This window comes from Cavia porcellus, unplaced genomic scaffold, assembly GCF_034190915.1.
Source record: "Cavia porcellus strain 051 isolate PalLab524CR breed Dunkin Hartley unplaced genomic scaffold, mCavPor4.1 scaffold_13, whole genome shotgun sequence".
In the NCBI taxonomy this organism is placed as follows: Eukaryota; Metazoa; Chordata; class Mammalia; order Rodentia; family Caviidae; genus Cavia; species Cavia porcellus.
Window position 1 is genome coordinate 42,414,087 of NW_026947496.1, and position 13,963 is coordinate 42,428,049.

Here is a 13,963-nt window from a genome sequence, read left to right on the forward strand (position 1 = left end):
CGTTCTCAGAGCTTCCGCGCATCTCTCTCCCTGCCGAGCCGATGTAGACTCAGCCGCCGCACGGCGGGAAACCCAAATCACAGCTTCCAATGCCGCGGGCTCCAGCTTCCACACTGAGGCTTTTCTGTTCCTGTTATAGCTCCAGGATTGCATTCCCAGTTGGTTTCTCTCAGCCCAGTTCATTCTTGGGTCAGCAGGGCATATCTCCACTTGCTTATGATTCCTTACTCCGCACCATTCCTGAATTCTAAGCTGGGTCTTTCAGAGAGCCTCCGTAGCTGTTGCTATCTGTCCGCCATGTTCTCCCGGCTATCTACTATGTATTTTCTTACTGTCTGAATCAGTGATTGAAATTTTCACCTTAAAAATTATCATTAGCTAGGAATTCTGGCACATAACCTATAATCTCAGCATTGAAGGAGACTGAGGCAGGATTATAGTAAATTCAAGTCCCACTTGGGCAACTAAGAGAGATCCTTTCTCAAAAGAAAAAGGAGGAATGTCCTCAGTGGTAGAACACCCCTGGATTTAGTTCCTAGTATAAAAAATTTTATTATTGAAAATGTGGTAAGATATAAAGTCTACTTGAGAAGAATATTTCTGCTTACCTTTAATTTAGTGATCAAAGTAAAATTTTCTTTGTTGTTCCAAGTTTTATTAGAAGTACTGAGAACGTGTCTTAATTTCGAAGCACAAGATTCGGTCATATTATTAAGTTTCATGGTTAAAGCCCGTTTGTTATTAAATGGAATGCTGGGTGTGGGCTGGTGTGGCTCATAGTTGAGATCTACCCTGAAAGACATGTTTTCACCCTCAACAAATATCATCTTTGTTCTGATATCTGCAGTGCATGTAACTACAGCAGGGTTCTTTTTCATCCTTGGAAAAAAGACAGAATGCATCTCAGACTTTCTGAAGATTTCTTTGCTTGTTCACAATGAATTTAAAGTAGAACTAGTTGCCTTCCACTTTTTTGGTTCTAATTAGTTGGAGAATATCTGAGGTTCCACCTAAGAGCCGTGCTGTGCTCGAGAATTATAATAATGAAATCTTGGAATAGATGGTTTACTCTATGAGGACTGAAGCAGCTGTCATTTCCCAAGGCCAGACTGATTATCCAGCAAAAGGTAAAGTACTTTTAAAAATCGATACTGTTTTATATACTTAACAGGGATCTGTCAAAATGTACAATAGGTGGTGGTGCATGCCTGTAGTCCCAGCACTCAGACGCAGAGGCAGAAGGATCACTGCAAGTTTGAGGCTACCCTGGGCTACAGTGAGTTCGGGGCAAGCCTGGACTATATATTGAGACCCTGTCTCAAACAAAACAAAGCAACACTAGGAAAAATGATATATCAATTTTGTTTTGTTGGATTGAATTTGGTATTTAGCAATTTTGTATTAATTTGGTGTTATCATTAAAAAACCTTTAGAAAAAAGTTATTTTTTTCCATAAATTTGTGTCCAAATTTTTTTGGGTTTTTTGGTTACTTGATACAACTAATTTTTCTGTTTACATGATACAACTAATATCTTAGTGAAGGAAGAGGGCTGATATTTAAAGTAGTTGCTGCACATTTTTCCGTGTGGTTTTATTTTTAAGAACAGCAACTTTTATTTAGCTACAATTATGTAATAATCACACTGAGTTATACTTTTAACTACTATACTATTTTAGCAGTGTATACATTTGTACTTTAAGCCATGTTTTTACAAATAAATTATGGATTTGTCACACAAGATACAGTGTGACTTTATACCCTTATTAAATTGTTATTTGATAAAAATGTATGACATCCAGTGAAAGTATCCAACAATACAGCTATCATTGCTTTGTAAATGCCTGGGCATACTTTGGGCATACTTGTACACAGATACAGTATTGATACTGCTATTAGTGTTTTAGGGTAAAAGCTTGTTCTTTCAATGAAATTTGTAAAGAAGTAATCAGAAAACATCCAGAGAAATTAGTCTTGATTACTATAGTATACCTTCTCAACTACAGATCAGACAGTAAGAACCCAGCACAAAGATATTGCTTTGTCCACTATAGATGATTGCCTCACAGTGTGGATTAATAAGCAAAATTCATGTTGGGGAAGATTGGGATTTCTATTTTGTCTCTTAAAACAAGTACCCTGGGCCCCAGGATATAGCTCAACGACACAGTATCTGCGCAGCGTGTGCAAGATCCTGAGTTTGATTACTGGTACCAAAAAGAAAAGAAGCACATTTGGATATATTTCACAAAATTAGTTTGGCTTCAAATCCAGTCTCTTTTTAGAATACATTCATTAATATTAGAAAATTTCCTTCTCATGGGGAGATATAGGAGTACAAAATGTCCAAGAGAATTTAGAGATTAGGAGTTTGTTTATTATTGATTAGAATCAATTGTTTTGCTGAGGTTAATTTACCTGATCTTTTTCTCAGAAAATTAGGAAACCTAATTCCAGTAGGCCCTCTGTTACATGGTTAAGTTTTTCTTTGTGGAAATCTCTAGCCTGACAATGATTTGGGTAAAACTCTTGCAGTTTGCCATAGCTTTCTTTTGATGCTCAGCATCTTCAGTTCTTGCTTTTATACTTTTGAACTTCTCGTTGTCATGTTTGAAATACAGACGAGACTCCTAGGACTACTAGTAGGGAGGAATAAAGGACTGATATTTTAAAAATTCCATGAAAATATCCATCTACAGAATTTTGCCTAATCACAAAGAAATTTATATTTGACAGCTATAATAGTAGACATGGAATTTAATAAGAAGTCATGTTCCCTAGGTTGAAATAAAGTTTTATGCATTTGCTTTCCTTACCTGCAGTAGAAGCATGTGTATAATGTTTTAAAGCTGAGTAGCCAAAGGGGAAAAAGGAATTGAAAGAGGCTCGTAAGTCAGACAGGGTAATGAAAAATAAATATAGATATTTCAGATTTATGTTTGCATAGTTCATTGTAAAAGTCTGAGCAACTAATTAGTATATTTTTATTAACCCATTCTGTGTATTTACTATTTATACTTCTACCAGAGGGCAACATATTTACATTTTATACTCTAAAAAAACAGTAATATTTATTCACCTCAACCAAAAAGATACACTAGTTCCCATTTTGCTATTTTTCCTACTATAAACGATCTTGGCTTTTTGGGGGGAAGTGTGTTTAAGACAGGCTCACTGTGTGGTCCAGGCTAGCCTTGAACTCCCAGTAATCCTCCTACCTCAGCCTTCTCAGTGCTGGGATTACAGGCATGTACCTGGCTTATTTTGTGGTTGATTCTTTCATTGGCATAAATCTCTAGAGGTGGAATTGCTGAGTAAAAGATATGTCTGCTTTTTATTCTGATAACATATTTTTGACTTTGTACTTTCTAGAACTTGTGTATTTGTGTTTATTCGCAACATAAGGAACTGTAAATTTCCTCCATGCTGTGATAAGTGAATATTATTAGTACATTTTGTTTCGCTAGAGATAGATGCAAATTGATACTTTAAAACTTATGTTTTTGAGTTACTAATGAGGTTGATTTTTTTCCCAGTGTCTTGATTGTCTTTAATTTTTGTCAGAGCTATAATTGGCATACAGCTCCAGCAATCTGCAACAGACTTCTATAAGTAGCTGACTCCCAGGTAGAAGTTACCCCTCTCTACCTTATCCCTTTCCTTGACTGCCGATTGGCTTTGTGTTTAGGTCCAGCGGGATAGGTAATATACCGATATTGCCACTTCCTGATTCTTCAGTTTTTAGATGTTATCATTGGTTTCCTGCTTTAGAGAATGATGGTTTGATTCTCCACCCTGCACCTAGCTCTGCCACATGTACTTCTTCAACTCTTTAACGGAGTTATGAAAGAGAATCCTGTTAATGAACTCCCTTTTTTTTGATCCTATCATTATCTTTTCTTGAGAACTACCAATTCCTGGGCCTTTGGAAGCCTGGGCAAGTCTCATGAATTTCTAAATTGTTATTTTAGAAGACTGTTGGTAGAAATGAATGTAAAAGTATGTAATCCATCTGCTGTCTTTAACTGGAAGCTTTGTGTAATGAAAATCTTTGTGATGAAAGCTATGTGATGTGAAGTAAAGTAGAGGATACAAATCTACCTTTGCGTTTTACTACCTTTGAACAAATTGCTTAAAATCTCTGAACTTTACCACTGGTATGGGATTACTAAAGATACCTGCTTCTGAGTAATGTGAAAATTAAAAGTGATAAGATATGGTATAGTGCTAGGCCAGTTCTGCTGCCTGGTTTTATCTTATTTTTTGTCTCAGTAAGAACACAAATGTAGTTGTTGCTGGAATTGTGAGTTAATCTTGTGAATTTTTTGCTCATGATCTTTGCCCAGTTTTTCATTACAATGCTGTATCTTCCTGATTAGAGATGTGATTTATATAATCTGTCCTTGGTCTTTTTATTTATAGGACTTGGACTATATAATCGTATCTATACCATTTCATGTCATGGTCTCTGCTTTGGTTGTCAGTTTTGGTTTTGAAAGATATCTCTGTTAAAGAAGAAAGGTTTGGGGGCCAGAGATAGAGCTCAGCCACATAGTACCTATCTGGCACGTGCAAAGTCATGAGTTCGATTCCTGGTACCAAAAAAAGAAAAGAAAGGTTTGTGTGTGGGAATGTATGTGTGTAATGTGGCTGTGGTAAAACTAGAGACATAGAGATCAGCTAGGAGGTTATTCTAGCTGTTGAGGCAATTGATGAAAGGATATGAGAGCCTAAATGGGCAGTATTTTCATCAGGTAACACAAAATTTTTTTTTTTATGCCTACCGATATTTTTTTTTTAATTTTAAAAGGCATATAACAATATTAAAATAAATCAGTGAGAGCCTGATATTGGATTTCAAAGCTAAGACAGTAGGGAATCTATCATAGTTACTGTGTTGCATATTGCTATCCTCTAAATAGTTGCTCAGACCACTGGCTTTAGGTCTGCAAAGTCAATCAAACAATACAAACTTTGGGTTGTTCCTTTTTAAAATTTTATTTTAAAGACAATAAAACCAAGCCAAATAGAACAAAAATAATCAAAACAAACAGTGTAAGTGACACAGGACTTCAAAAAAATATGAAATCAACAGTGGTTACCATAATGCCTCTTTTCTTCAAAATAGCTGTGGATACCTTCAAACATAGTAAAAATCAAACAAAACAGAGCACAATAGAACCAATAAAAACAAAACAATGAATGCAATAAAGCAATGAATGCAATAAAATTTCAAAACAAGTCTATAGTAAAATGGCTATAATAATATATCTTGCTATCTTTGAAATAGCTGCCCATGATATCAGATATAGCAAAATCAGACAAAACAAAACAATAAAACCCAACCCAGCAAAACAATGAAAATGATACAGGACTTCAAAACAAGATAATAGAGAATTACCAATGGCTACCACCTTCAAAAGTAGATTCCACATAGTCAGTAGCATTGTTCTTTGAATAGATGATCAGACCACGGCCATCGACCTGCAAAGTCATTGAAACTACCAACACCAGACACCACACGCATCAAATTGCATTTCACCTCAATAGCCATGGTTTCTCCTGATCAGCCAGTTGTTTACTGTGGGGAGTGGAGGTAGGGTGGTGTTGGCTCTTCTTGTTTCCCAGCCCACACACACATGGGAAGGGGCTGGGATCTGGCTGTCTCCTGGTGGTGGTGGCCTGTGCATGGCACTGATTTGCAGGGAGGATTTGCTTCTTGGTGACTTCTTGTTGTCTTCTGCACCGCAGTCTGCAAATGGTGCAGACTTATTGAAAAGGTTAGATTCTGGCTCTAGCTTGTTTCTTTACTTCAGTTGCCATTTTCTCAGTCTATGTTCCTCTAAATCAGCTGGTTGTTTCTGGAGGGCAGGATCATTGCTTCCATTCTAGTTCTCCCCATGCTGCCAAGTCCTCTGCTGGCTCTGCTATGTATCTTATACTAGTTGATTTAGGAAAAATATCATGATTCTTAAAAGCCTTTTTCAATGATTTTCTTATCTTCTGTCCAGCTGGGTATCATGTGAAAACTTAAAGCTTTCTATTTTAGTTTCTATTTCAATTCCCATGTTCATAAAATTTTAGATTCATAAATAATTCTTGAGGGCTAAGATTTATTATCCTGAGTGTATGCTGTTAATAAATTTATTTTCTTTTGAATGTGCTATAATTAAAGTAATATTCCTTGATATTCCATGGTTGTAGTTACAGATTTTTAATTCATCCTTTTAAACTTATAGAATTTTGCTGATTTTTTACTTTAGCCAATATTTTTTTAAATTTTGCCTTGGTTTGTAATTACTTAACTTTATGGTTTTTTGAATAACAGCTCACCTAAATTTTATCTTTCCACAGATTCGGACCAGGATGTAGCACTCAAACTTGCCAAAGAACGAGCTGAAATCGTTGCTAAATATGACAGAGTAAGTATCCATATTTACTTGTTGAGTAAGTTTCATTAGAGAAATCATATAAATAGAAAGAGGTTTATTTTTTGTAGAGCTAAAATTACAGGAGCAATTTGTTTAGTTCATGGGAACATTAAGCTAATCTTATTTCCTCTTACTTCACCTTCAGATTCTCTCCTTTTAGCCACTCTAGTCTCTTCCTATTCAGCCCTGAGATTTGCTCCAGCCACGAGTCATTTACCCTATTACTCTGCTTTGTAGTCTGGGTATCCTGTTGTCTCACTGCCTTGGCCCATCAATTCTTTCCTCAGATACTGCCTTCTGAGGGAGCTCTTCTCTGACACCCATGCTGGTTAATCACCTTTCTTCACCCTGGCACTCTGTATCCCTTTTATTTTTCACTGTAATGCTTATCACCATTCTATATATTTTACTTATTGTTGTCTGCTCTCCTGAATTGGAACTCTGTCATGACAGGGATTTCTTTTATTTGGTTTACTGTTATATCCTAAGTACCTAGAACAGTTCCTGATTTATAGTAGGTATTTGTTAAGTTGTTAAGTGAGTATGGAGAATTTAATGTGCATAGTATGCATATTTTATGTGCATTGTTATAAAACACTACCATGATCTTAGATATTGTACTATGTATGTAATTTGTATTAGCATTTTATCCTTATATTAGTATGGGATCTATTTCTTGATGTCCTAGAAAAACAATTGTGATCTACATGTCTCCTTATATATTACCCTACCTCCTGAGATTTTATAATGAGTTATAGTAGTTATTTATAAATGTCATGTTTTACATTTGCATTACTTTATAATTATGTATTTTTAAAAATTTTTTGATTTGAGAATAGCAAGTACATAAAATTATAAGAAGTCATCTCATCTGTGTTTTGCTTCCATAGGTATTCAACTTAACAGCTGTATTTCCAGAGTATATTTTTAAGTTGGTTGTTTGAAACATCAAATGTGATTACAATTTATTGTTTTTAGGTTTTACTGTGGTCCATGAAAAGCTTAGTTAGGTTATTTCACTGCTTAATCGATAGCATCAGAATTATCATTCATTCATGCTTGCCTGCATCTGCCTCACCCCATGCAGTTACCACAGGCCAGGGTCTGGGCATTTTTTGTTTTATAATACAGAAATGAGTTCAGCAGTGCTTGCTTACAGTGTGCTCGGCATCAGGATCTACTCAGAGAACACAGGGGCAGACATTATAAAATATACTTAGATGGAGGCCTCTGCTAGACAGTTGGGTGTTTAAGTCTAAAATTTGAGTGATTGGTGTACTTTCATTTTAGGCTCCTACACTTACCAGCCTAAGAATAAGTAATACCTAACAGAGAAATGAACTGAGGACAGTACTCTGGTTATATCAAATGAAGCGTTATCCATGACAAAGTCACAGAAGAGTCAGAAAGCATTAGGAGACGTGCCAGAGGCAGTGTCATAGAAGTGGAAGAGGGGATGAGCAACACTGCCAAGTGTGCCTCATGGTTTCTCTGTATGGGGATTTTAGAGTGAAACAGTATGACCATGGATGGCCAATTTTTATTGGAAAGAATTGTTTCAAGGCCAATATAGCTGTGCAGTAAAGCAGTGGAGAGATGAGGCATATAGTCTATTCCTCTGAGAAACTGAAACAAAAGACAAGAAACATTTTTTCCCTGAGAAATACTCACTATGGACCTTTTAAAGTTTGGCAGTTCCTTCTTCAGCTGCTTTCTTAACCCTGTTGCTCCTTTTTATCGGAAGCTTCCCTCAAAAGCCTAGTCTAATGAAGGCTCAGCTACATATCAACTGTTACTAACATACAAGAAGCTTACCTAGTTTGTAATTAGGAATAGTGATTGCTTTTCCAAAAATAGTTGGGCTTAAAAAAATGTTGATTTTTGGTGTTTTTATTTAAAATGCCACTCAATTTTATAAACTTCAAATAATACCTTTTTGTTTGTTTATAATTTTAGGGACGAGAAGGTGCAGAGATTGAACCTTGGGAAGATGCTGATTATCTTGTTTACAAAGTCACAGATAGATTTGGCTTTTTGCAGTAAGTTCCATAAATTAAAATTAACGTTTTTTATTATAATGTTTATATTACATTGATTTTCTTTATTTTTAATAAAAATCCTGTGAATAAGATTCCAGGAATGACCCTAAAATGTGCTTTTTTGGTACTAGATTCCTGGCATTTTAAACCTCTGTGATTAGACTTGAACTATAGTTACGAATACAATCTTTAGAATTTTTTCAGTTTTGATAAGAACATTAAATGCAGTAAATTAGTTGTATTAATAATGTAACAGATTTAAATGCACATGCACAACAATTTGTACTTCTGAAATAATTATAAAATAATTTTTGTATATGCATTTAAAATATAATTAGCAATTAAAACCTTAGTGTTATACAGACTGAAAATGAACATTGTAAAGAAATACCATTGATCTCCCTTATAGCTGTAAATGCAGTAACAAGATTGCTTCTTAAAATTAGTTCCATTTATCCTGAGTTTGTTATATGAATAGGCCACTATAAGATAAAGCAGTTAAAGTAATTTTGACTCTTAAAACACCTCTATAAAATGAAGTGAACTTACTTATTTCGGTTCTGGCACTGTAAATCAGATTCCCACAGACCAAAGACTTCTGTTCATCTCAGTACTTTGTTTGCCTCCATACAATGTAAGATTAACTGAATTTTTATTCAAATTTATCCTTGTCCAGCTTTGTTTATTATAAGTATGAAAAGGTTAAGAATTTAAATTTTATAATGTATGATTTTTTTAAAAATCTTTTTGAGGCAGGGTCTTGCTATGCAGTTCAGGATGGCCTTGAACTCACTTAGTACTGCAGTCTGGCCTTGGTGCTGGGATTACAGGCGTGCACCACTACGTACAAGCTTTATAACATGTGATTAAATTTGAAGGAAAAACATTTCTTTTATAGTTCATAACAGGAGCTTATGATACTAACATCTTAATTTCTCCAGTGTAGCCTTTTCTTGTGTTTAGAAATCATTTTATTGCATATTTTCTGAGGGTAAAGCAAGCAAACAAACAGTTCTAAGAGTTAGAGGGTATGTACCCTTCTTGTGGTTTTGCTGGTTAGTTAACCATTTTTTGCTTCATTTGAAACAAGAATTAGTAACTTTTTTACTTAACTTTGAGGTTTGACAAAATAAATGTAAGAAACTTTATAAAGTTGTGGACCAATATAAGATATTATACCTAATCACATTAGTGTATCTGAAACTTTCTCCTAAATATATTGAGAAGACTTTGAACTTCATTGACCTAACAGAATATTTGATTACAATGTAAATACTGTTAAAATTTAAACCCTCATTTAAACAAAAAAGTCAGCTTTGACTATAAATGTGACAGGAAATAACAGCACACTTGTGTGGGTCAATAATGCAGATCTGAGATAATAAGTGACGTTTCAAAGGACAATTTGTGCAATAAGACTGTTAAGGTCAGTAGGTCTTCAGTTTTCCTGCATATTAGAGTCAACTGGGGAATTGAAAAGATGGGTTCCAGGCTAGATTTTGATTCAGAAGATACAACCCTGTTTATTTTGATCTTTCCAAATATTTCTGATGAGATTGAACTGGTAGAATGTAGTTTTAATCATAAAATAGTTCAAACAACTTTTAATATGTATGAAAATTTATATAGTCTGAAAAATATAGTATTGGAGTAAAATATAGTATGAAAATTTGTATAGTCTATGAATCACCTAGTGTTTTTTCTTTTCGCTTGAAATAATATGAGGTGAGCCTTAGAAACAGGAGCTTTTGATTTGAAAGCCTGCTCCATATTTGACAGTCCAAAAGTCGTAGCCAGTTGTTCTGTACTTCTTATTCTTTTCACTGAGTTCCATTTGGCTTAGCGTGAAAAAGTCAGTCAATCTCTTACTTTAATAATAATTTATATTAATGTTCATTGAACACTTATTTGTGCCTGGCCTTATTCTAAGCCCTATATAAGGTTAGACTCATATTGGAATAGGTGCTCTTTTTACCTCCTTTATTGTAGATGATGAAACTGTAGCACAAAGAGATCAAATAAATTACCCAGTTACATGGACAGTGAGTGTCAGTTCTGGGGTGTGGACTGTGACATTTTCAGTGGCGGACTCTAAACTAGTGTAGTGTACTGCAAGTTATGGTCTCTGGTATTAAATAGGAGAAATACAGAGTAAGTGCTTGAAAATGCCTAGAAAGAAAATGTGAGAAATGTGGAAAGAGTGTTCAAAGAGAATGCTTCTATTGCAATATATCTATTACAATATATTGATTACTTCTATTGCAATGTATTCTATTTGATGATCACTTAGATGATCATTTCTATTATGGTATTCTATGGTATTCTATGGTATTCTATTCTAAGATAGCTAAGCTCACCACTGTTTTGAAATTGAAGCAGATTAGTACCATTTCTTAATAGTGTTTACACTCGTTTTTTGTATTTACTTTGTGATGCAGTCTTAAAACAGGGAGCACAAATGAAAATAATGAACCATAGAAGTAGATTTTAATGTAATATTATACTTCGTTAAATTTAACCAAACCCATTGTTTTTGTTACAATGCTAATTTGTATTGTAGTAAAACACTTTCTCTGGAGATTGCTGTGGTGGGTTTTATTATGTGTTCCTGTAGACTGGAGTTGTTTGTACCACAGAGTAAAGTCACTTAACATAGGCATTTAAATATTACTCCCTGTCATACCTTGACCAAGAGACCATTTCTTTTTACTTTCTTATTTTTAATTTTGATTAGTTCTGTAATGAAACTGGTTTTAAGTTCAATGTCAATACATTAAAATGAAAAAAAAAATAGCCTTGTAACCTCTGAAGCCTTCTGGATTCATATCTAATTACAGTTTTAGAAACTTAAATTACTTGTTATTATATACGAAAGATGGATAGTAATTAACAAGTACAGTATATTATTAACTTGATTTTACTATAGATTTCATAATAAATATCAAAGCTGTTGCCTAACCAGCCTCAATATTGAAATAGCAACATCTTTATTTAGTTCTCAGTGGTGGGGTGTTACCCCAGGTTTTGTGACTGTGATGGAGTTACAGCTGGACAATAGAGAAATCAAGCTTGCTTAATCAAAAATAGCTACTGCTAGTCTGCTCAGCAAAAAATGCTTGGTATTTGGATAATGTTAAATATTGCTTTTAGGTTATGAGTTATTAGTAGCAAAATTGAAAGGAAATTGTACTAAAAATAGAGAAGATGAAATTTCAAAATTTGTGTATTTATAAAGCTGTCTCAGTTTACCTTGACTATACAAATATATGAGCACCAGAATTAAGGTGTTTTTGCCTTTAAAAGATTATCTATTTTGATTACAAAAGCTTGAGAACTCTTTCTACAATCCTATAAATTTTGGGTAGGTCATATCTAAACTTAGGTAAAATTTACTTTGAAAACAATGAAATTTAATCAGTATATTTTTCAACCTAAGATTTAAGTTTACAATCGCAAGTGTATCTTACATTCACAGAAGTCATCCACCCAAGCTGTTGAGAATAGAGGCAGCAAGCTCTAATTATCAATAATTTCAAGTTTAATGGTAGATAACAAATATATATCCAGCTAGTCTGTCTTTTCCCTGGAGAGCTCTGTTACTGTTTTACTTACTGTATTTCTAAAAGATGTAATTGTTTGCCAGCTTAGTGTTTTCTTTATACAACCTTTAGGAGCCAATAAGCTCTTATTCTCGAAAGCAGGGGTTAGCAAACATTTTGTGTAAAGATAGAGGCTGAATGGAATTGGCTTGTGGGCCACGTGATCTTTATCACAACTGTATCACTCTACCAGTGTAGCATGAAAAGCATAGACAGGGCCTGAATGAATGGCATGGCATTGTTCTCTTATACCTTTGTCCACAAAAATAGGCAGCAGGCCAGATTTGATACATGGGCCATACCTAAAGAAATACTCCACATTCATCCATATTATAGTTTCTCCATTCCTCTGCTTGAAGAATATGTGTAGGTTGCAAAGTAAAGATACATCTGTGCATTTTCACAGGAATGCATTTGACATTCCATCCCATCCATTCAGCATTTACTAAGCTTTTTCAGTGTGCCAGTGTACATTTGAGAACTCTTGTGGAGCCCTTGACAAGATACCATTCTTCTGCGTTCTCTTTGAAAAGCTGTTGACATTAACATTTACCAACATAGAGACTTGTGGGGGGAAAGTTCTATGGAGATCTGTGTCTGCCCATAGCATATTTTGTGTGAAAAGTTTTAGGGATAAGAAATAATAAAGGAAAATCTGTGTAGGAAAACTACACCACATTTTTATATTATCCTCAATCTCTGAGGTTCAAAATCTTTTTTTGTATTTAATTCTCAAAGTTTTTCTTCTTGCAAATTGGTTTCACAACCTCTGTTCCTTTACTTATATGTTCTAGCACTAGCTGAATATCTTAGTTTGAATCCACTGGATTACATAGTATTGAAACATTTCTATATTGGACTAAGTAACTAAGTGAAAACATTAGTTTTCTTAGCTGTGAAATGATGGATCTAAACTCCTAAAACCTCTTTTGGTGTTTACACTTTTTTTGTTAGTTGTGTTGCTGTGGATCAGTGGTTTTTCTAAGGACTCTGCACAGTAGCGGAAGAGTATGCTGAACATGCTGAACTCTTAGAGTATTAATGTGTTATACTCTTTAAAGTGGTACTGTTTGGTTGCAAGAAGAAGATAAAGAAAAATATATACATATTGTTGACAAAATATCAGTACTACTGAGAAGGGTACTGACTGAAAGCATTTTACTTTATGGGTAGCATTGTTTTTATACTATTGATAATTAATATGAGAGTTTCCAATTATTTATATTAGATGTTGTTTCATATATGTACCAGAGAAACGATGTTGTTTTGTTTTGTTGTCTTTTTGAGACAGGGTCTCACTATACCCAGTTCAGGCTAACCTTGAACTTAATGTGTAGCCCAGGTTGACCTCTTAACTTGCAACACTCCTCCTCTTCAGCCTTCTGAATGCTGGTTTTACAGGCATGCACCACTACACCTGATGATCTTCTCGTACATTTTTAAAATATAAGCATATAGCTCAGTGGCAAAGTGATTGCCTGACAAACACAAGGTCCTGAGTTCAGTTTTTAGTACCAAAAACAAAGCAAAACAAATCTCTTGATGTTTTGCCTTTTTTTTTTATTATACAAAACAGAAGTGGATTTTTGTTACATTCGTAAATTCATTGGAGAATGTTTTTAAACAGTCATTTATTATAGACCATAATTGGAGCCAAAAGTGGAGGGGGTGATCTAGGGTAGAGAAGTTGGCAGACTGACCTGAGGGGCCAAATTCAGCTCACCAGCCATTTTTGTAAAGGTTCTGTGGGCACAATGCCACACTTGGTTTACATATTATATGTGACTACTACTTCACTGGAACATCAGAGTTGAGTATTTGTAGAAAAGACTGTATGATACCTAAAACCTAAAATATTTACTGTTTAAATATTTGCTGTGACAAAAGAAGTATGC

The 13,963-nt window shown here is 34.5% G+C and overlaps 1 protein-coding gene across 4 annotated transcripts in view; it reads left to right on the forward strand.

Moving 5' to 3' along the window:
- Positions 1-13,963, forward strand: part of Usp6nl (USP6 N-terminal like) — a 159,127-nt gene that overhangs the window by 87,793 nt on the left and 57,371 nt on the right. For 3 of the 4 annotated variants that reach the window (XM_013156505.3, XM_063260152.1, XM_063260150.1), the window contains exons 3-4: positions 6,354-6,421; positions 8,387-8,469. In XM_013156505.3, the coding sequence (XP_013011959.2) occupies positions 6,354-6,421; positions 8,387-8,469 (151 nt within the window). Of the gene's footprint in view, positions 1-1,057; positions 1,128-6,353; positions 6,422-8,386; positions 8,470-13,963 lie in introns of those variants that run through there. The other variant, XM_063260153.1, reaches the window with a different exon arrangement.